Source organism: Pavona decussata, unplaced genomic scaffold, assembly GCF_977016875.1.
Source record: "Pavona decussata unplaced genomic scaffold, jaPavDecu1.1 SCAFFOLD_190, whole genome shotgun sequence".
Classification (NCBI taxonomy): domain Eukaryota; kingdom Metazoa; phylum Cnidaria; class Anthozoa; order Scleractinia; family Agariciidae; genus Pavona; species Pavona decussata.
In genome coordinates, this window is record NW_028145599.1 from 831,965 (window position 1) to 856,291 (window position 24,327).

The 24,327-nt window shown below is 39.2% G+C and overlaps 1 protein-coding gene and 1 long non-coding RNA gene across 17 annotated transcripts in view; one reads left to right on the forward strand and one right to left on the reverse strand.

Moving 5' to 3' along the window:
• Window positions 1-1,180: 1,180 nt before the first annotated feature.
• Window positions 1,181-19,133, reverse strand: LOC146462222 (uncharacterized). 2 transcript variants are annotated; one of them, XM_085085849.1, is made up of 9 exons: window positions 19,009-19,133; window positions 13,483-15,505; window positions 9,696-9,974; window positions 9,076-9,120; window positions 6,501-6,558; window positions 6,325-6,387; window positions 5,701-5,838; window positions 4,210-4,347; window positions 1,181-2,279 (listed from the first exon to the last, which is right to left on the reverse strand). In XM_085085849.1, the coding sequence occupies exons 2-9, from the start codon at window positions 15,422-15,424 to the stop codon at window positions 1,724-1,726; spliced, it is 3,219 nt and encodes a 1,072-aa protein (XP_084941975.1). In that variant the 5' UTR covers window positions 15,425-15,505; window positions 19,009-19,133; the 3' UTR covers window positions 1,181-1,723. The 2 variants fall into 2 exon arrangements, with proteins under 2 accessions (XP_084941975.1, XP_084941976.1); XM_085085850.1 differs by lacking the exon at window positions 19,009-19,133 and adding an exon at window positions 15,666-15,751.
• A 4,194-nt stretch (window positions 19,134-23,327) lies between these two features.
• LOC146462223 (uncharacterized) overlaps window positions 23,328-24,327 on the forward strand; it is a 52,970-nt gene continuing 51,970 nt past the window's right edge. For all 15 annotated transcript variants that reach the window (XR_014857192.1, XR_014857191.1, XR_014857201.1 and 12 more), the window contains exon 1: window positions 23,328-23,432. This is a non-coding gene — a long non-coding RNA (uncharacterized LOC146462223). The remainder of the gene's footprint in view (window positions 23,433-24,327) is intronic.

Sequence of the window (24,327 nt, forward strand, 5' to 3'; positions counted from 1 at the left end):
TCCGAACTGTTCTGGGTAGAATTTGGTTTTAATTATGGTCCAGTCCCTTGCTCTTCTCGATAATAGGCTTAGTTTCTAAAGAAACTGCGGCTGTCTCGGTGGGGGAGTGGAAACGAATAAACTCGGTGGCACCGTAAAGAGAATCGAGTGCCGAGCATTGGGCCTTCGCTCTGACGAAGGGCCAACGCTCGAGACGTCAGCATGTGGAATCTCTTTCAGTGGCTAAATTACCTTATCTACTCTGTTGATAAAACCAATATTCTTTGTTCTTCTCCAATGCCAGCCGCGATAAGTCACCATTGGAGACTCAAGTTTTACAGAAAGTGTTACTTGAACTTACAGAAAGTTTAGTGTTAATATTCGAGAAATATTCATAGCAGAGCCAACGAGCTTTTTTCATGATCAAATCGGATCCTGCGCAGAAATGAGTTTCGTCTTGAGTTGATAAATGTGCTCGTCGAGGCGAGAACTCACGTTTCCATCGCGTTAAATAATACAGAAGTACCAGCAACTCTTTTCACTCAAAGCAATTCACTGTTTCTGGATCCATTGGGCAGTGGAAATTGTAACATTGCTAATTCGCACCTATTATATGTGATGACTCAGAAATGACTCTCAGAAGATTCGACTGGGAAACCACAACGGTGGACTAAATAGTTTGACGCTGAAACGATGGTTGAGAGATCAGAGATAATATTTTCAAAATTATTTAGTTTCGAAGGCTTTATTAAGGTGTGCAGGTGAAGTGGTGTACTGTACGTATCAGACTTGCTATCGGTGGGTCGACGTTGATGGTGTCGTGCTGTTCAAATAGAAATTTACTCGACAATCTATTCACGAAAAAATAAAAATATGGTCACTGCCGGCATACCTTTAGGTAACTCCTATTTGCTACATGTTCTCTGACAGTCCCTGTGTTAGTTACATGTTGCTGTACGTGTCGTACTTATCTGATTTTAGTTTCATTTTATGTGGTTTTGGTTTGTAGCCGAACGATACTGGAGCTTCGACCCACAAACAATAGGACGCATGAAAATTTGTGATTCCAAGGACTTCTTGGTTGGGGATATTGAACGGATTGCGCAACACGTGATTGACAGAAACTTACTGTGCGTATTGATGGCTGGGAAGGAATGCGAAGCGATGACAGTTCAGTTGCACAACGATTACTTTTAAAAAATTGCAAAAGGGCATGGCAAACAAAACAGGTACAATCTTCCAATTCTTAAACAAGCAAAAGTTTATTTATTAACAAGATACCGAAGGACATGATGGTTTTTGTTTCAGTTTTCTCAAAATTTAGTTTTTTTGGTATGAAAGTTGTATTTATTTCAAAACTTCGTCACACAAACGATGAATTTTCTTATTTACTTTGAACAATTTAGAAAATTTCTTTATAAATAAAAGAGAGCTAGAAAAATCATTCAAACTTGCGACAGCCACATCAAACCGGTTAAAACTATTTCTACATTCTTATTTCTCGTGCAATCAATGGAAATATATCTACTTGAGCTTTGAACGAAAAACATTGTCACTACTTGAACAGTAAAATACATATTTAAAATAAATAATTTAAAATCTTTTTCATAAAAAATCCAAAATTTCCTAGAAGAAAACCTGTGGCCTTTGCAGATTTATTCCGGGGCGAGCAGTGTGGAAGCAAGGGGAATGATTTATTGCATTCTTCCTTCGCACACAAATACTTCGTGTCTCGTTCAGGGTATCACTTATGTCCGCGCGTTAAAGGTTGTGCTAATTCTACGATCCTTTGAGACGGATTCGCTTTTCTCGCTGATTCGCTGACTGTAAATGCATCAGGGTTAAATTGTACATGGTCCATTGTCTCTCGTATAATTGGCTTGGATAAATTCTGGGTCCTCTCAGAGGCTATTGCTCGAAGTGTGTTCCTACTTATCGGCCACTCTACTTCTTTACAAGGAAAATATCCTTCGACGGTTTGCTTCGGCTTTGCGAGCTCCTGTACTCTGGCTGACGCCACAGTTCGTCTACTTGCTGAGGACACCCGCCATGTTGGTTCTCTAATGAGCCCATCCTGTCGCGTTTTAGGACGCGCGAGTTGTTCAACACGCGTGGAACTCGCGGCTCGTTTGGCTGGCTCACTTACCATCCAAGGTACCTCACGCTCTGGTTGGTACTGGGGATGAGGTTTCTTTGGATTGGCCAGTCTTAACGATCTTTCGCGCTCCTCCGCCATTTTGGCTGCCTCGCTTACGTGCCAAATAGGAGAACTTCTGCCACAGCTAAAGATATAGGCCTCTCTGTGGAGAAGAAAGAGGAACATTTTTAATTTTAAATGTAGAAAAACGTAGAGATTCAAATAAGACAATGAAGAGGCGACTGTTCAGGGTCTTAAGAAAGAAAACCCAGGAAGAAACTCCTCGGAAGTTTTATTTGGGGTGTGCGACTCGGTTCTGCAAACCCTGACCCTATTTCAGACCAAAATATGTAATTTTTCGGTACTCTTCTGCAGACCTGGCCTCTAAAATTCATACCCATTTTCAGACCTGCTTTCTAGAATCCATACCTGTTTTCAGACTTTCAGACCAAAATGGTTAAAATCTATACCCTATTTCAGACCAAAATAGGAAAAACCTTACCCTCTGGTGCCGCACATACCCATATAGCTTATATAGGGGACTACCTCGAGGGTGGGGGAGGGAGAGGGGAGAACATGTATCATGAGGTCAATTCAATTCATAGTCAAATGATACCGTAACTCATACTTCCCTAGCGTTCTTCGAGGAGTCATTATTGAAATACTCAGTCAACTCATTTTTTTTAAATGCCTTGCGATAGCCAGAAGCAAGTCCAAAGGCTTAATGATGAATTAAATAAGGGACAAGCCAAATCGTGCGCATTTATGTCGGACATCCCAGACGTTTAGCAATCGTCTTATTTTACACGATTATTTGGTTTATGCAAGTTATTTCCTGAGTAATTTTATTCGTGCTCCAGATAGCTGACCTCTCAGCTTTTCGCATGTAGTTTAAATAACTTAAGTATTCCTTTTACCATAAAGACGTATCATCAAAATCCGTAAGTTTTCGTTAGATTGGAATTTGTTCATATACTAAGTAAGTAAGATCAATGCAAGCGCCAAGCATGTCAATCTAATAAAGCTGCCGAGGTCCATCTGATTTAACTGTACTTTGAATAGTAATTTTGTATGTCTTTGAGCGATAAGTATTTAAACCTGGATCCGTTTGAATGGATTTTTCGGGAACTGGCTTTACATCTTGGTCAGCTTGGTAGAAAACTCAGCTGGACACCCTTAGAACATCGAAATCCTCGTCAAAGTTGCTTAAACCACAAACTGTATGAGGTGTTAGGCCCTTGGTAAGGTTAGATATTTATACGATGAAAGGTCGAATCCAATAGTTTGTGTACAGTCAAGATGACAATTCCAGATGCTTTTGAATAACAAAACTTTCTACGGGTGGAAAATGGTGCTGTCACCAGGAGTTAAAGAAGTCAAGGAACTTTACCTGTGAAGTTGTTAGGTTAGAACGAAACTCCGCTTTACAACTTTCTTGGCCGTTTCTCCGGCAATAAGAAGTCGAGCTTACCGCTCAGCCATCAAACAAGTCATGCAATGCTTAGCAACTGAACAATAGCTTAACATTTGAATAAAATTGGTATGTCACGCATAAGTCATAATCACTGTGTTTTGTTAACTTTGCTGAACTTGATGCCCATCTTCATAACAAATTCAAGACGTTTAATATAAAGCAATTATTTCACCAAGAACACTTCAGACACAAAAGTTTAGCCTGATTTGGCTCTTAATTATAGCTAATAATGTACCTCCCAATTTAAATTTGACCAAGTGTTTTCAAATCGTTGTGAAACCAAGCGGAACACAATCGCGTAAGTGGTTTTTTTATTCAGTGTTTAATCGATCCATACAATAGAAGAACTGAGTTTTGACACAACTTAGCGAGCCATATGGTGACGTTAAAAATTATGCAACTAAAATTTCGTCAAAAGTTCCCACTCGGGCCATTAATTGCACAAGAGAGTCATTTAAAACCCTGTCCCAAGCAGAGAATATCAGTTTAAAAAAGTCAATATTTCATAGTCAATTTAGCGCTTTCGAAGGCGAGGACAAAGACATTTTAAACACTTAGTTTTTGGGTCAAGAGATTTGACTACAAAAGCTTTGTTGCATCGTCTCCACCCCCAGCTTACCTTTGTTCTTTATGGCCTTCTGGTACTGGCTTGGGCTCTGCCAGTGTAGCTAGCCTTGCTGATATATTTGCTTTTAAAGCCAAAGGTTCAACGTCCCAAACAACAGACTCGCGACCACAACTGTAAGTGTACTGTCGTCTAAAAGTGAGAAAGAGAGAAATAAAGTCAACAATTATATGAAAAGAACACAGGATACAAGTCAACTGCGTGTACAGGTGTTTCCACAGGAAATTCTTTGGGTAAACAAAAAAAAACAAACAAAAACAAAAGCAGATTTGCACTTACACAAGTCAAAGCTAAAAAAGATCGAAGAATGCCTTTTATTGTATTGTGTGTGGGTTTTTTTTAGCTCATTACACATTGCGAAACTGAGTGTGATATGCTGTTTTGGAGAAGGCAATTATCGGCATTATTTTCACAATACAAAATGTCGCGAAAAAAGATACCAAGTAACAGCAACAGAAGTTGCTATCGTCAGTTGTTTTAGACATCTGGGAAAAACCGGACAGTCATTCGAAGTTAGAGCTTTGCGCTTTGATTTCGGAGTCCTCGCGTTTTGAGTCTAGTAATGTTTCAAGTTAACAGTCGAAACAAAAAGCAGAGGAAAGGGAATAGCCTGCGAATATAGAGGCCGGGAAAATTGCGAAGAAAGCTTTGGCGAATATTCCAGAATGTTCAATTTCCTTGCAATCCCTGGAAGAAAGGACATTTTATGATACAATTTGTTCCTTTTGTTGAAATTTACGTTTGACAAGTGGACAGCATTAGGGCCTCACTGAATAACACCATGGTGACATGAGCTCCCTGGTTGAATAACGTTATGTACGCCAGATCAAACATGCCGCTCTTTTGCCGGGTCCTACGCGGTGTATCAAGTTACACGCCGAAGTTTGAAGAGCCTATGCATACGAGAGTGGTATCAGCCTCACACCTGTTTATACCATCATAGCGATGAGCAATCATATGCATGCTATGCCGTAATTTATGTGATGAAATGCATTTCAGTGGCCCCTAAGGTATTTCAACTACACCGTTCGACTTTTTGGTCATCGATCTCTCAAAGTAAAGTGTATCACTGAGGCTTGTGTGGATACGTGAAGTTTTGCCATGTTTCTTGAGTTTGAATTTACATTACAAACCGAATGAGTGACAAAACAACATTTTCAGCGATATTATATGACTCAATCCTTGATAGCCTCTGCACGCTTTCATCGATAAAAGGCTAATTATGCGTGAAAAGCTTGACCCCGGCTTTTTCATATACATTTTCGTACTGGCGAGGGGCGTTGTTTACGATCTTTTTTTTTTTTGCCAAAGAGGTTATTTCTGGCTCTTAGTTTTTAATAACACGTCGAAAAAACGAAGTTTCTTAATACTGACGTATCACTCAGCAAGACGCCAGCATAGCGTGCTAGACATTGCACTAAAAATCCTGACTTCACGGCTAATTGTCATAGTCAACTCCCTTGTAGTTATTTTTTGTATAATTACCTGTTACACTTGAGTGGGTGATCCAGTTGGAAATCTTTCTTTGGCGTTGCTAAGGCTATTAATCTTTCTGACGCATTCGCTGAGAGTGCTGCTCTCGACATTGGCCACATCGTTTCTTGGTTTCCCCACACAAGCGGCCTAAAAGACAAATTAGTACTTGAATGAATGTTGGCGAAACAATAAGCGTAATTAGCACTCTATTAAATAACGACTCGGGAACCGAAGAAAAGGAAAATGTAATCAGGAAACGCATGAGGACTCCTTTCAAAACATGCAATCAAATCCTTCTGGTAAAGTCGCAAACGAAACTGATTCCCATAGGTTTCCTCGGTAATGAACTTCTTTTCGTTGCAAGGATAGAACGTATACCCGACTTTTTTAGTCTGAAGAATAGAACATCCTGTTCCACTTTAGTCTCGTGCTCTCTCTTTAAAATCATAGAAACAAACCGGCTGAAGCCCGAGTTTACTTTTATTTTTCAAGAGTATGCGTCTGCTCTCGCAGGCCTTGTAGAAATCTAATCCCAGCTTGGTAAATATTCCACTCAAAAGTTAGCTATTTACATTTGTCGGATAATGCGGGATCTGATTACAAAATAAAAAGTACCGGTTCATATGCGCTTACCAAAAGCTTGTCATCCATACAGCCTTAGACTCCTTAGGCTTTGCAAGTTTCATCAGACGAGTGCTATTAAAATAAAATAGAATCATTCAAATCATATAACAAACACGAAAACTGAGGGGACTTCAATGTAGCAAACAAGATCAATTGAACTTGGAACCAAAGCAAACAGAACTTACATGCCGGCATCTCGTGTGGCTTCTGTGAAGTCAGGGAGCGGGTGATTCACTCGAACAACTAAAAACAAAGATAACACATTAGACGTAGAAGACCTATTCCTAGCCTGTGCGAGAATTGAGAACTCTGTAGCGCTCCTAAAGACAACCATTCATACTCACATGCTACTTCTGTCATGTTTGCGGCAGTGATTACTCCAACAAAAAACTTTTAAACACTAGTTTTCTAACAAAACAGGAAAAGGTTAAGTAAATGCTTGCGACAATAAGTGGCGGTTTCTCCTGTTAAAGTTTTGTCGGCCGTATTTTGCTTGGTGTAAATTTCGCTGTGGTTATTCCCATTCACTGGGTAAGATGTACCAGGGTTTAATGATTACATTCAACAAAGCGTCATGTTTTGTTCCCATAGAAACGCTGCGACATCGTGGTGCTAATTAACGTTGCCCGACCTCGGGGTGCTTTCTTGATTGTGATTGGACAAGCAGAGGGCCAGTGAGGTTTCAATATCCCAATGTGTATTATATCTTTGTTTTGTTTAAGCCAAAATGACAAAAAGCAGTAATTGTATGTTGATCCTTGATTGTTATTCAAACAATCCTGTTCTGGCTTTGTTTTTGGTACTTTTAAGCACGCAAAGAAGGTGTTTCATTCCTTTCTCAGAAAATAATAACGACTGAATATTACTTAGCGATACAGACAAAACACATAAAAAATTTAGTAAATCCAAATACAATCCGAAATTATTTCTTTTAAGTTTGTCTAGACTACAGTTTAAAATTTCAAATGAAATGATATTTCGGATTATGTCTATAGTTATTTGCTTGTTTTATTTTTCATGCCTTGAGTATGAGTAACAGTTGTTCGCTAATGTAGCAAAGAAACACCTCTGTGACCGTCCTAATGAGCGGTTCAATAGATCCCCCTCGTCGCTTTTATGTGTGCTTTTTTTTTTTAGACAGTGTTTTGGGGGTTAGTGTCGTGGCAAGACCTTGGGCTTGTAATCTGTTCGTCCCAGGATCGACTCCCGGAGGGGGCATATTCTGTGTTAATTTTCTTTTCCTTTTATTTTTTAGACTGAGAGGTAATATTTTACCCCATTTTTTGTACTAAAACAACATTAACCGTAATATAGCGTTCTCCATTCCAGTATTTAAAAATGCATGTGATCGAAGTCCGCATTTCGGTTTCGTCATTCGGGAGCTTGTGCAGTTCATCGAATTGAGCCGGATTCTCAAAATTCCCAATATCCTCTTTTTCGGCGGTAGAGTGTTCTTTGGGCTATTTATTTATTTATTTATTTGTTTAATTTCGAACTCCAAAAACGTATATTTTAATTGAAGGACCTTAAGCGAACCGTGAGAGTACCCCATATTTGCTAAAAGTTTACATCCCATCAAGCGACCGATGATGGAACTACCGAGCGAGTGTCTTTTTTTTTTTTTCAGTTTTTTTTTTTTTGGCCCCGTTACACTAGACAATTTTTCTTGTAACTTGTCTCGCAATTGTGTTGCGCCTTTGCGACACAAGTTACACGAATCGTTGCCTAGCGTAACATGCCCTGAAATGAACGTTGTTACCGTTGCACGAAGTAGAACTGACTTCTACTTTTCGCAACTGTTGCGGCAACAAAAAATTGCGAGACATGTTCATTTCAGGGCATGTTACACTACGCAAGGATTCGTGCAACTTGTGTCGCAAGAAAAATTTCCCAGTGTAACACGCCTTAACGATAACTCGCGCATTTCGCATACGCAATTCACGAGTTAAAACACCAGACACTGAAATATTTCAAGCTGTGATCGTTTTTATATCAGCATTTTTGCAACGCGTTGTTGGACAATCTTATTTTTATTTGTTTTTTTCTTCAAAGCATATGGACCATTGCGATAAGAACGCCTGAAAACAATTCCGGCTTGAACGAGATTCAAGGCGAACATTTGGAGTTAGGATATCCATAAAAAAAAATTGCAAAATCTGGCAGCCAGTCGTCGGTAGGCTAATGGTAAGGTTCCCGCTTGAGAATCCAACGACCCGGGTTCCACCCAAGGTGGGGTCAACTTTTTTTTTCTAACTTTAAAATGTAGAAAACAGGTAGCTAAGTGTGATTTATAGTATCCGCCATCTTGAAGTGGGCGCAAAAAAACAAACAACAACAACAATTGCCCGGATCGGGCGATTCTCAAGTTACAAGAGGAAAGGCCTGGGAACGAGGTTGGCGAAAAGGCTCGCGGAAGTGTCGGGATGGAAGCAGCTGGCCGATTGACCGGAAAAATGAAATTGCAAAAACGTTTTAGCCAACGGAAGGTGGAAATTGAAAAGGAAATTAAGCTTGTCTGATAACTGGAGGTTCCCAATGGCTCTTCCTCTGTCGTTACGATTTCCGGTCAGTCAACCTGCTTCCTAGCATGTGGTCTCGAAGGATGAGGAGCATCCAAGAAGGTGGGGTGGCATGAAGAAAGGCAACTAGGAATGTCGCAAAGGCAAAAGCAGCTGGCAAATTCTTAGAATAAAATTGGTATTTATTTTTCGCGACTTAGGATTTAGGGTTCACTGTTATCGTTTAACAAAATAAACTTACTCTGTGGTAGCTTGACTTTCTCCTTTTTCTTTGCTTTCTTGGTTTCTGCAAAACAGGGACAAACTGAGATGAGCTCATTGAAATCATGAAATAAGCACCACACGCAAGCAAACGCAGTCATTTTTGTTGTTGATGATAACGCGAGATTCCTATCCCTAATTTCCATGTACCAAGATCAAATCATGGCAAACACACATTAAAGCTTGCTATAACCAAAATCTGGGAAGAGACTCTTACTAACAAAAACACTTAGCTACTTCCAGTTCAAAAAACAATGTAAAAGAATTCTCCCTAACTCTGAACGGCAATTTAACTATGTATATTTTAATATAAAAGTGACAGTTCCATATGATCGCCCATAGTTGCCATGGCCCCATTTATAATATAGCGGTGGTTAGCTCGAAAGCTAAGCTCCTCCGACCACCGTACACTTCTACCAAAGCCATTAACGTCTTTCTTTTCTCCCTTTTTTGTCATTTTATTCCTATGTTCCTATATACAATGGAAATACTATATCCAAGGGTAAATAAACTGAAACTGAAACTGAAACTAACAGATGTACACCCGGCCATATATATCCCATTATTTAGACAATCATTTCAATTATACTGGCTTTATACCTTTTGGAGTTGCAGCTCTGACAGATGAATTGTAGGGAGATTGCGTACCAGAGCTGTTCACCGTTTGTGGTGTAATTGGTGGAAGGTGCAGCTGTTCAGGCTCAGAATCGCTCTGTGGTTTCTCTCGCTTCACAGAAGAACGTCTGTTGGTGCTTTTAGACGAGGATTTTCTCGGTGGTTCCTGTTGCTCCGGTTTGGCCTGTTTCTCAACTGGTTTATGTTGTTCTTCTTCCTTGTCAGGACTGGTGGCGTGCGGGCCAACAGCCGTGCTTTCACCATCTGTGTACAGTTAAGAAATACGAAAACGTTTAGAACTGACCCGGCGGCAACTGAATGCGTTACAGCTTAGGCCTGGTTTTCACTCGTGGTGCAAGCACAATCTCAAACATAAGAGCATGTGTAGGAGTACATACGAAGTATTTAAATCGCAAGTGGCTTGATGAAAATACTGATCTACTTTATGGAAGAGTTAGTGATCTACTCAGCAGCCAAATCAACTTTGTAGCGTAACATTATCTTTCCAATTTTTTACATTAAGAGTTTATTTGGCATACGTGTAAACATTTCCTATAAAGATTACTGAACTTTATTTACTTTGCTTTTATATGTTGCAATGACCAAATGGCTTGATAGAATGGTAATATTTGATGACGAAGCGTTGCTAACTTCTTCAAAAGGATAATTTTTGGTTCCAGCGTTATACTTTATCCTAACAATTTACAAAAACCCGGCAGTGAAATTGTGCTACTAGCTTTGTAAGAACAACGGGTTCTTACCATAAAATTTCAAAAATAAGCATACTGTACCTTTTATTTTTAGGCAATTCTCGGAAGAAATATGTTTGCTTCCATTGTAAGAACTCGACTTGGCACTAAGAGTCGCCAAAAACATAATTTTTTCTCTCTCACTAATATTTTACGCTTTCAATGTGTTGAGCATCTCTGCCAACCCGTTTAACATTAGTTCCGTGTCACACACAAGTAAATTTCCAAATTTATGTTTGCTGGTGGCGTGCTTTTAATGGAAATGCCTCCATCTTTCAGTTGGTATGGAATTCAGTGGCCAACTGCGCTTCCATGGTTACCGGTCCTGTCAGCTTATTGTCTTAAAATACAAATTCAGATTCCTTTTCCTATTGAAAATTTAAACAAGACCGAAATAAATGATATATCTGTTCTATACCAGCTTTATTCTTTTATGCGATTCCCTGGTTAAAATTGGTTTTATTTATCAAGAACCCTCATAGAGTGCAACAATAATTACCGCTGTATGCGGTTATGATTTCAAAAGCCACATATTCCTTTAAAATAAAAACGCACACGTACGGCATAAGTACAAAAGTAAACAAGACCACTTTAAGACCTTGTATCCACGAGAAACAACTCGATTTGTAATCGATGCTAAAAGGTTAAGCTAAACGAAGAGACACTAGTATTGAAGTTCTAAATTTCTTTTCAATTTTGTAATGAGAAAACAATCGTTTTCACTAGATTTAAATAAATCTGTGTTAAGGCTGTTTTAAGCACACTGGATTTTTGATAGATAACCTGTGACCAGAGCATCTTATTTCCTAATATGTTATTCCTCACTATTTTCGTTTAATGGTTTACCAAGAGATTCGAAGATAGAGTCTGATCGAGTCTGACCGCGGCTGAAGCACAGACACAAGAAAACAGAAGCGATTCCAAGGACAAACAAATCATTGGAAGGGTTCCTAAACAAGTATCTAGCATGCCCGCGAATATTACACGTTTCTGAAAAAGTCAAACTTCGATAGGCTTATGTCTACATTTCTTCTCTTATTGTTTGCATAAAACTAATGGAAATACTAAAAATTAAATTTGTTTAACCTACCATTGTTATTTTCGACATCCTCAACTTTAATTTCATCGTTCAAAGCACTTCCTTGTTGCTCCATAGCAGAAATTAATTTTGTTGGAATCTTTAAATCCTTCTAGCGGTTCAAGAGTGAAAGATTCACACTGTGAAATTTTGTTTGACTTTTGTGCGATTTGGGATCCTAGAAACCGTTAAATGCGCAAATGAAGATTGACCAACAGGTGTAAATATTTAATGGCTGGCAATTTTATGTTTGCATGTCAATTATGTTGATGGAGAAGCAATTTATTTAAATCTCATATTGACAAAAATTACCCTTTCTTTTGTAGCAGATTAGCGTCTCGTCCTTGCGTCTGTCTCATTCTTAATGACAAGGGTACAATTTAAATATTTTTTTGGGTTCCATTAAGAATTAGAAAACAATTTCTGTTTTCCCTGCTGCATTTATAGGAGCGGGAGTAGTTTAATAGAACGAAACTTTTGTGGAAAGACAAGCCGTAGATGAGTGTTTCGCTGCTGTTCGACCAAGCTTCTGCGAGGATTTCCCTCCGTTAATTCTATAGAAACAGCCAAAATCTTTCAATGTGTTTCGTTCATATAATGACTCGCGCCGTATAAAAAAAAAAATTAACATTACCAGTCAGGGCCCAGTTGCTCGAAGCATGGTTAGCGCTAACCCGGGTTAAATACCATGACAACCTATAGGTTTTAATACCTCTTAACCAATGGTTAGCGCTAACCATGCTTGGAGCAACTCAGCCCAGAGTGCCCGTCTACTGAAGGCTGTTTTCAACAAAACAAACTCTCTACATTTTCATGGTATAAACAAAAATCAACCCCTAATGGACTTCAACTGGTTTTATTTTGGGGTACGAGCACGACTTATTAAAGTTGCCAGTCGCACACAAAACAGAAGCCAGATGTTTGTCTCACACGACGTTACCAAGGAGACGCAGTTAAATAGTTTCTGTGTGGTTTTCAATACCTTCCCCACATTTAGCTTCAATTAGTTATTTAATAGTTTGGAACATTACAGTGAGTTTCATATTACAGTCCTAGCAATGTTGAGGTCTAAAATACTATTGTCGGAGTGATGTCAAAGCGCTTTGTTGATTTTCTCTTAAATGTCACTTTTTCACGGTTTCCGACGCCATCTTGGCTGGGGTGCAAACATCACTAAATTACAGGAAACAATGCGTGGCATTTTAGCCGACTTTGAGCCTCCGTCACTTTGCTCAAAATTGACGGACTTTTTAAAAAAATTAAAAATCATTGATCCATAAAAGCATTTCGATGTTTTATTAACTGGCATGAGAAATTCTGTTCTCTGTATTTCAAGAACTTAAACTTAAGGCGCGCAAATATCTTTTGAAAAAGGTCAAGAAACATATTTGAAAAAAAACATATTTGCATAGAGCATCCGAACTAGTAATCGGAAGGTGTCAGGTTTCCGAGTATGCCTGTGTCACTCACTGAAAAAAAAACATACATCATTCTCTTTCATTCACCAGCGGCTTAAAATATACCGTCATATTTATTCCAATGCGCATATCCAAAACATGACATTCTTATCCTAGCAGTATGCAGGAAGTTTGTCCCATGAATCTAGTTTACGTGTAATGGCCTTAGCTCCCACGAGTCTCCTGTAGCTCAGTGGTTGAACATCTGAACTAGTAATCGGAAGGTCTTAGGTTTGACTCCTGTTAGGAGAACTTGGATTCCTTTTGTCCCAGTATGCCTGTGTCACTGACTGAAAAGATACGTCATTCTCAACATATTTGCTGTCAACAACAGTGGACTTACAGCGGTTTAGTCGGTCAAAATCCTATAAATTTAATGTAACAGCCAACAATTGAACAATATCCCAACCCTAGAAACAATAGCAGCTGCCACACAACTAAAACACTGCTACACTAATGTGAAAAGATTCGTGAATGCTAATACTCACCTGTACTTGAGAGACTCGATCTGGAGCTGGGTCGCGCTGACTTTACACTGGAGGCTGCTAAACTCAGATAACTGCTGTACTCTGTTATGGCAGACCGCAGGCTCGGACTCCGTTGTAGAATCAAATCAATAGGCGTACCAGGTGCAAGCAAAGAGCATCGACTGGACGAGAGATCTTGGTTGCTTTGGTAACCAGCATTGCTCCTGAGCGGTTTCAGTCTCGGTTTTCTTGGTGTTACACTCGGTTTACTAGATGCACTAGAGGAAGCGTGCCCACGTCGTCCTGTTACTCCTGACTTTGAAGAAGTCATTGATAATGCACTAGCGATCGATAAAGAGGAACGTCTACCATTTCTAGAAGATGCTCTATTATTGCGTTGTCTGGCTTTTGAACGCATACTCGACGCAGAACTGAGAGCGGGCTCATTCCTTTGGGGGCGTTCCTTACGTTTGAGGACTCGTCTTTGCCGATTTGTAAAATCAGGTTCGTCATCTCTATCTGTATCTTGCAAGTTCCTAGATTGCCTCTTTTGCGACGCACTTTTTATCTTATAACCCGACTTATTTAGACCTCTGTCCATCAGGAAAAAGGACATAACAGCTTCCCTATTCAGATCAGGAACGGATTTTACTCGCGGCGCAGTTGGCGTTTTAATTATCGATCGAGTGCTCAATCCTGAAGCCATTTGACTGCGGCTTACGGGACGCGTTCGGGAGGGGTCGGGATTTACAGTTAATGTCACGTGACGCTTACCAGCTTTCCGAAGGTCAGAATGAGATTTGCTTACAAAATTTTTACCAATTACTGGCAGATGTGGCACTTGTGAACGATACTGTGGTCTTGCCCTTGGAGTCTTTGCTTTGATATTTTGGACATTTTTCTGTTTGTCTGTGAGTTTTCTAAACCTATTATTTGTCGTGGGCCCTTCGCTAATACTGTAACCTGCCCCACTGTAGGTGCTCCATCGCGACCAGTTCCTCACGGTCACATAAGAGCCTTTACTTTGCGCGCTCGTGGTAATTCGCTCGCGCATGCTATTCCTACTCACCGCTGAATAGTTGGGCCTCGATCCGAAAGAAAGTTCTGATTCTGTCAACTCTTGCCGGCCAAGCTTCTGTCGCTCTTTTTCCTTTTTAACTGCCATTTTCTTCAATCGGAACTGGTTAACGTTCATAATATAAGACGGTGCTGAGCTTATGTTGGACGCAGCGCTTCCTTTTCTTTCCGTTTTTATTGTTTTTGTTGTCTTTGTGGACTCTGCCTTGCTCTTAGCCGACGCAATTGTTGGGATACTACTACTGCTTGCATTCAAACTGCTGGTGTAGTGTGTTTGAACGCTTACAGGAGTTTCTTGCAATCTTCTTGGGGTTGTTTCTGTGTCACCCTCGTCTTCGTCGTCGTCGTCGTCGTCGTCGTCGTCGTCTTCATCGTCTTCGTCGCTTTCCTCTTCGCTCTCGGCGCTTTCTTCCTCACTATCGTCATCATCGTCATCGTCATCATCATCAGAGTCATCGCTTGTTTCGTTCTCGTTATCAGGGGTCTCCTCTTCACTGTTGCTCTTGTAGCTAATGTGGTCACTTCCTTCCTCATAATCAAGCTTCACAATATTTGGTGTAGCTTGCCAGCTTTCGTTCCGACTTTGTCCTTCGGGATTTCTTCGGAAAGCTTCGGGTTCTGGTCGGTCCAATGAAGACGGGTGTTTTCTGTTGGAAATCTGTACCTTTTTGTTTTCTGCCTGGGTAGCGTTGTAACTAAGGCCATCCTTGAATGCACTGAGTTGTGAACCATAAGATTGAATACCCGAGCTTCGGCCATCCGCTTCAGTTCTCTCGGTGTTTATGTTTCTTTGTAAGGACTTTCTTTGCCTACTCTGCGCTTGAAGTTCCTTTTCAAATTTCTTTAGATTTTCACTTGTAAGCGAAAAAGGTTTCGCAGATGCCATGGCGATAAGTTGTTTGACATTTGAGCTGCTGGAGTTTAGAGCTTATAATCTTTTCACTTTCAAACGCCGCATCATCTGTCGCTGCAAAAACCAAAGATTAAAATTAAAAGAAGTAAACATTAAAAATGTTTAAGTGATGTCAACTTTTAACTACTATAAATCTGCAGGATACTTTAAATAGGTTATTTAAAACAGAACTAAGCTATTACTTATACAAAGGAGATCCTTTGCGAAGGCTTACATTTTAGAATGCGATGTCCTGTGTTTCTCTGTTCTAGAAATGAATATCTCGTCTGTTCAGTTATATTTCAGACAAGAACTTAAAATTTGCAGTTTGGCGTTACTGAATTAATGCTTCAGAGTATATATAAAACCCCATATATTACAAAATAGAAACCCTGTGGCGTAGTTTAATGAGTTTACTACAAATGTTTGTCGCTTTCAATAATTAAAGACGCAATTTAAGCGGCGGGTGACTAAGTTCTCTGGAGATAAACCTGGAGGAGACAGTTGTTAGATTTGGTGCATAATGTTATTTTTTATTATTCCGCTTCCTTTCCCTAAAACGCACCTCAAGTGCATTTGGCATTTGTCGTAGACTCAAGATTCTTCTTCAGAAGCAGTTTTGTTTGTCTGAAACAAATATTGTTTCGAAACGATTTCTGCACTCAAATTGGATACCGTTAAAATTTCTGAATGTTTACCCAACAATTGTATTTTTTCTTCCGCGTTTCCGGCGGTGGTAGCATAGACTACTCCGTTGTTTTTCGTACAGGGTGAAAGCTGTAGATATTTATTAAGTTTGGTGTAAAAAGCTCGGAATGATGAGGAGAGAACTTGAGCGTTGGAGAAAACCGTAGCTACGGCGTGAAGCTCAAAGCGGGTTCCCACGAGTTTGTATTACGTTATGTAAAGACTGCTGTATAAATTGTTTACCTCTTTTCTAAAATTTAAATACGCGAAAAGTGTTACTTCGGTCATTGCCGTGTCCATCGTTTTTTCCCTTGAAGTGAGACGAACATATAAAAAAGTTATTACCATTTACATCACCCCACGCAATACATTTAGCTGTTCCATAATATGATATACTTGTGAAGCGACCATAATTACACAGCAGCCAAATTTATTTTGTGTTCCGTTAAGTTGCTTGACAACATAAAAAACGTTTCAGAAAAATAAGTTTTAGAAATGTTAATTTGCAGCGTAATAGGTTTCTCCTGAAATCATTTGACATATTCATTATTGCCATCATGATCATGCCTTTGGGGCAAATGACCTGTTTTTTCAAACTCTTCGTTTTAGCCGGGATATGATTGCGCCGTTCTTCTGTAGAGAGTTTTATGATTTTGTTGCAGCGATTCAGTTACAGACGAATTAAACCAAGGGCCGCCTCTGATCAGTTGCCCAGGGGGGTGCATTCAGTCTATCCTTCTGGATTTTTTCTTCTTTTCCTTTTGTCTATTGTTTCCTGTGAGCTAAAAACTTCTGCTCACGATGTTATATTTTAATGATATAAGTTTCTGCGGCATACAGATGATTGAGAGACATCACCCTCGCGAGCTCCTGTCAGTCGGCCTATTGCTTTGTCTATTTCTTTTTTCATGAATGACTTGGACAAAGTATAAAGAAAACGCTACTTAAGGACATGACAGTCAACAAGATTTTTTTCCTTTCGTGATCCTTGCAAAGCACTAATAGCCAGTGGAGATAATTTTATTATTCAAGGGGACCATTACATTTGGTATTCAGTTCTGTGACGACCTATTTGATATGCACCTGGTTGATAGTGAGGGGAATTTAGCTACTGTTCATAGCTTTTGAAGCGCTGAGTAAGACACATATCCCAGTATATTTTCTTTTACGGTAACCCATAGCGAGAAAAACGTATTTTGAAAAAGACTGGAGTGACAAATATCTGAAATAGGCTGCCCGCAAAAAATATGTCATAATATTAATAGAAAATCATTTTCAGTGTTGATAAACTGAATCCCTCATAAGTAAATGCCATAGGGCTAATAGGCGATTTTGTCTTTAGTAAAACAAACTTGATAAGTTTTCAAACAGAGAGGCAAACGAATATTACTCATTTATTAACTCCCTGAAAATCAACAACTAAGTGCAATGCATGTTTGACAAACTTTTTGTTAGCAAGATATTCTTCTATTTTAAATATACCAGTAAATTAACATTCGTTTCGTATGACTGTGTGGAGCAAGTTACTTAGGCTATCGCAATTGGGTGAACATGTTAAGATGGGGCAAAATAGCTCGCTAAAAAAGCCATTAAAACACTAGGAAGAAGTGTTAAATGATTCCAACGCCGAGTTGCGAAACCACGATTCCTGATCCCCACTTGGTTGTCATTGCTTAATATCGCTTGAATACGCTCTACAGCTTGTCTGACACGCAATCAGGAAATTTTGATCCAAAATAAACCGTTACCATTGGCTTGTCCTTAATTTAATGGCGAGATTTTGCACAAAATAGATACAAATTATTTCGTGTATCTAAGGCACAATAGGATCAACACACCATACCGGCGCCATATTGAAAATGCAGAGGGATGAGAAACATAGCGTAAAATGCAGTGTTTTATGGGATAAATGAGAATTTGATATCAAATAATTTCAATTTTGACAAGATTTTCCCCAAGCTCGACATCAACGTTCTACAAGAAATTGAATGAAAACAGTGAATGAACGGAACTGATGAGAGATTTCAATGAATATATTGCGAAAACTCCTACCTTTTGATAAAAAAAAAAAAACGTCGTTTGCCTGATATCTTAGTGTATGATTCAAATGCCTTTTAACATTTAACTTTTACAGGAATCAGTGATTTGAAAGCTGGTGGAAGCCGTATTCAAACAATTAAAGTGTTAATGTTAATGTTTGTTTAGGCTCTAGTTCAGAGAAACCTTCAGTGTATTTGTTAGCTGTGCAGAGTTTCGTCATTCTGTTAAGGCCATTGAAAGGTTTCGTTACAAATTGAGAGGGGAACGAACTGCTGGCAAATGAGACAAATTTTGGTTTACTAAATGCAGCTAATATTCGAATATTATTATTATGTTTCGAAATATTTCAGTTTATGATTTTAATTTGACTAGAATTATTGCACATGCATGGAAAATTATGTGCTTTCGTCGTTTTAAATACGGTAATTTTTTGTAGCGCTGCACGAGGAAATGAAAATGTCCCTCAAAACGTGGAAAGTATTCGTAGAATTCAAACAATCTTATTTGTATTTATTTGGACAAATTTGACAGGCTTGTAAAATAAATAAGTAATAACAATTGTCCGTCGCTAGTGGTGTAGTTGAAGCTTGGAGTATGTTTTACTAATCAACTTGTTATAGCGAGAATGTTAATAGCTAAAGCCAGACATTTGGGCTACTGAACAAAACTTATTTTGCAGCGTTTAAACTATGACAACAATGTCTGAAAAAGATTAACTCGCCGTTACGTCTCCTTTACAGGTATAAAACGTAAAGTTGGCGTCGTTCTCGTTTACGATGGAGGAATTCTCCATTTGATATCCGATACACCTTCCTAAGGAAGTCGAAACAAAGCCATAATAAGTATCTTACCTCTTACAAACTATTGTTAGAAATCAGACTTCAATCGAACTCCATAACCGCAAAAAGAACGACTTCTCACGGGCAGTTCAAACACTTCTATGCCCGTAACCATGGTGCAAACAACACCATTATCGTATTGAACTTCATTAATGTCAACTGTTTCTGCTCATGCAAATCACACGGTTAGAGTCGCAGATGATTGGCCGTTGGATGATTTCGACAGGTGCGTTAGTGTAGCTGTATGAATGTGTTTAGTGATTCACTTTTGATGATGGTGGTTGTATTTTAGCGCGCCGACACTTCCGCTGTAAAGTATAAACGGCAACGTTCTTTCTTGACATGCTGTTGCAATTTTTGTTCTTTGCTCCTTGGCTATTTTTGTTGTTGATTAATTCAATTTTGAGCGTTCTGTCTTTTTGTTTTTTTGTACTTTACATGTATCTGTGGAGACGCAATTAACATGCATTAAGTCAACGATCCTTTTCTTCTTCTTTTTTTTTTTTCACTGATTACCTTTCAACTTCAATGAACTGAAGTCTCTTTGTAACTCAATACTCGTAATATTAAGCGTGATTCTAAAAAAAAAATAAATGTATTGTTCAAATTTACCAATAAGTAGGATAAACCATGAACAACGGGTTAAGACTCTAAAGGCACTTATCTGCACTTACACGCAAATATTTATTTTTCAGAACATCCGGTCTGTGATGTCAAGAGATATTTGCCGTTTTACAAGCCATGATACCATGGCAACCCTTTTATCACGCGAACAAAATGGAAATCCAGTCCCGTGTTTCTCTTCTTCTCCATTGTCTGTTTAAAAAAAAAATGAAACACCTTTATATCAAGGATTATTAATTTGCTGTATATCGCTCCTTTTCAATGAATGTTATAAAAGTGCTGTTTTGCAATTCAATAATAATTTACCTTTACAAATTAATGACTATATTAGTCTCCTGGTAGTTATCTGAACTCTGTTTCTCTATATTTTGCATGTGTGTCTATATTTATTTGCGTTCCCGATCTCAAGTTATAAAATATCTTTTCTGTAAACTGGCTCCCTGGAATTGTTAACTCTAAGGTTATTTCAGGCAGCCAGTAGCAGTACTCTACCAACTGAGCTATCAAGCCAACTGGGAGCTGGCCAAATTGTGAGTTTTCAGGACAGATATTTCCAAAAGTTCGATTTCGACAAGCGGAAGTGCTCGTTTCAGCAAACACTAAACTTTGAGTTTTTTAATATCATTGCACTAATATATTCAAGACGGTCGAAAGATGCTTTTCGAAACACAGGAAACAAAATTCTTCAGAGCATTTCTCAGGGTCCCAAAGGGGGGGTCCCTGGAGCCCTGGAGCCCTGAAATTTCTGCTGTGGAGCCCGGAGCCCTATCATTTCACTGACCGGAGCCCTGATCCTTTTTTTGGCTGTGGAGCCCAGACCCCAAAGACATTTTGCGCGGAGCCCGTAGCCCAGCATTTTCAAGTTTGATCATTCGAGTTCCCAGATTGCATTGATTCTTGATTACTGCCTTTTTGTGTTTGTTTATGCGTGTTAACGGGCATAAAGAAACAGAATCCGAAGAGAGGCCAGTACATAATACAAGTATACGCGGTTATCTCAGTTTACAATGATATGCGACAACTTATTTAGGGATTTAATGAAAACTTTGTTATAATTGTAGTGAGCGCGATAAAAACAATTTTATAGTAACCGGACGTTCCTTTAGCAGTTTGCTCGCAGGTATCAGTTACAACAAATTAAAAAAAAAACTTGACAGATCATTTTGAAGATACAAATAATAATTGATGAAGATTTAAAGAGAAAAGAAGAAAAGGAGATCTTAAGGCAGAGCGTTATCAAACCACTAACGTGGAAAAGTTTCATTGACGATGTCAGTTTTGCTTGTGGGATACAAACAAAGAAGAAATAGAAAATTTCATTGAGCAAGCAAATTCGTACCACCCTACCATAAAGTTTACCGCTGAAGTCTCACAATTAGAAACAATATTCTTGGATACAACAGTCTATAAGGGAGAGAGATTCGCCAAAGAATCGATTCTCGACGTGCACACACATTACAATTGCCACCCAGCAGGCATCCAGGGCCGTAGCCAGTATGAGGCAAACCGAGGCACTTGCCTCAGTCATTGTTTTTTTTTGGAGGGGGGGGGGGGGGGGAAAGTTAGATTTTTTGAAGGAGAAAGAAAGGCACTAGCAGCAAATAAATTCACAAACAGTTAAATAAATATATAAAAAAAATGTTAACGCAACATGGTATTACATTTAATGATAACGCGAATCAGGCAGTGGCCTGAATTACAGATGAGAAAAATTAAGCAAAAATTCATGCTAACCAGGCAGCGACTTCCTAAAGAAAACTGCCTCGTTTTCATGTGTTTTGACGCCATTTCTCGAGTCTTCTGTCCTCTCTGATCTGAATGAGGAAAATCTATCAAAACGCAGCGTTCTATTTCCCTGCTAGCCGGGAACGTTTTATCTAATCAAAAGCTTTTTTCAAAGAAAGCGGTAAGTAGATACTCTCATAACATGCTTTCAGTTCTTCTCAATAATCGAAACAAAATTTAAGCTTGTTTTGACATTATTTAGCTAAGCAACTTTGACTTTCAGTCCATCTAGTAAAGATAGTGATGTCAGTGAAGAAGCCACCGGAGATGGTGGGAAAGAAGTTGTAGAGTCTGTAGAGGCCGAAAGCGGACAGGCGAAAGCGCGACTAAGTACAGGAAGCTGTTCGTGCGAGCGCAGCTTTAGCACTCTCCGCAAGTTGAAGACCTGGAGTCAGGTTGCATAAAATTTAATGTCGGGCGTAATTGCTAAGGCCAGGCTTTCAGCCCAGTCACATTCAGTACTTTAGCACAGGCTGAATGGCCTTGCATTAGCCCAAGTCCACAGCGAAATCCCTGTGGACCAGCTCGAGGTTCTACAGCGATGGGATGCTAGTGGGCTCAGGCGAATCACGCTGGCATTTAACAGCTAAATTCGTTGCCTTTTAGAAACGAAAATCCTCAAATAAGAACGTCCGAGACCAGGTTTTATGAGCCTGCGAGACTGAGCACCCCCAACAAACCCTACTTTTCACGAAACCGCTGGTCAGCCGATCCTTGTTTAGGTCGTTGTTATCTAAGGCCTTCATATAGAAACAAACCACCAACAAACACATTAAAAAGTCGCATACAAGAACATAGAGCCCCTAAAGTAGCATTTAAATAGATTTTCACATCAGGGTGGGTGTGTCGTGGCCTCTACCCCTCCTGCTTGCCAATGATTGCCATTCAAGCCATACTCGGAGACCCAGGGGAAACTAGTCGTGTGGAAAGGATTTTCTTGGGCGAAAGTTTATTGTAGTTCCTTTTGTGTCCTTTTGGGTATATAGACAGAGAAGCCGTTGGAACTGAAACTCCACAAAATCGCGTCAAATACATGTAGACCCAAAACCCCCAGGCGATACAGTGATTGAAATCGGTAATCGATAACAATCGAACTCACAGAAAAAATTGATTATCGATTGTTAGCGATTGAGATAAGGGATAGTAATGGATAGCAATCGACAGTAATCGATAACAATCACTAATCCTAAGGAGTCCTTCGAGGAGTATTTGTTTCAATTAACTGAAATTATTTTGCTTCATATATACGGCGTTGCAATAACGAGACTAGAGGGTTGGACACCGCTACTTTGGCCGTAACTTCCTCTTCTTCTTTGAACCGTGCTGAAGCTTAACATCGATAAAAATACCAAATTATTTCTGCTATTGTACCTGTTTTTTTAGTATCAACTTGTTGATATTTGCATTGCATATCCACGATTGAATGACTCAATAAAACCGTAGAAAACACATCGTGTCAATCTTTAACTTGTAGAAATTGACAAAAAATAGTTTCCGATAAAAATCGAAGATAATCGACAACAATCGATAGACCAATCGTTTAATATCGATTTCCAACTCCTAATTTTTTTATCAATCTTATATCGATTGCTATTGATGGTTATCGATTATCGGTTTATCGATTGACTACGCCTGGAAAACCCGCACAGGAGATCACATGCCACAAAAGGAGCTACAGTACAGGTGAGGTGAGAAATTTTTATTCGTTCCCAATTGTGCTTTCAAATACGATAATTTTTCTCCCCATACAAACCCTTATAATACGTATCGCTGGTGTTTGCGTTGCAAAGGTCAACACAAATCGTAGAGCTTGGGTTTCCTAAAGAATTTGAAAGTTGATGCGATGCCGATGCGATCGATGCGATGTTGATACGTGTCCTACTAGTTTCTAGTCTTTCTGGGTTTTTTTGACAGACTCGTCACAAACTTGCAGGCGTGCCTTGACGGCTTTAGGCGGAAAGCAATGGAATGGCGACCGAAGCCAAAGAACGGAATCTCTTTTAGAGACAGTTAAACTCCAAACTTTTGTAAGTGCTTTTACGTTGATGTGTTGAATTGTCATTCAGTGCTATCTATGGGGTGACTATAATATGTGTTTGTGTGTGCGTCTGTTTGTTTTGCCTCCTTCTCGTATTTGTGATTCGATTCGAGACGACATTGCAGCTTTAATTTAAAAGCTTATACTTTAGCTGGTTAAGAGAAAATATATTCCGTATTGGGCAAAATTCCCTTGGTATCGAGTGCCTGCCAACATTTCCAGAGTCTGAATTCAATCCCTTTATGTGATATATCTCCAACAAGTCTCTGATCTTCGTTGTACATGTACAGTATATGTGCCTATCTCTCGGACGCACGTACTCTCGGACATTACGCATTAACCTTTCGTTATTCCATGTAGTCTTTAGATAAAACCAGAAAGATACATTCTGATCTGTTATTGATAAGTAAATTTTCGCTAACTCTTTTTGGGACCGGTTTCGTTGGGTTTAGGCGGGAAGATTTGAAGATCTTGTGAAGGTAGCTAGGTAAAATGTGTTTCTGTCTAGGTTCGCATTCCGCTGCACATTGAATTACTGTACATCGTTTTGGTTTGCACTCTGTTCTCGCCAAATACTCGACAGAAATTACTACCTTTTGGCTAAAGTTGGGAAAAAAGAACAAAGTTTGCTTCCAAATAAGAATTACGAGTTAACTATTTCACATTTTCGAGCAAGAGCACAAGAAAAACTTGTTATATTTTTGTGAGGTATGGGGTATGCCTATTCTCGGACAGCGCCAAGGCCAAACACATTTCAACAACAGTTTCATAAAAGAACAGCGAAGAAAATTATTTTTCCCAGCTGCTCCTAGCCGAAGCTTACCTGGTTTGAAAGGGAGTCGTCGGAATTAACTCACAAATGCAAATATATTTCCAAAAGCAGC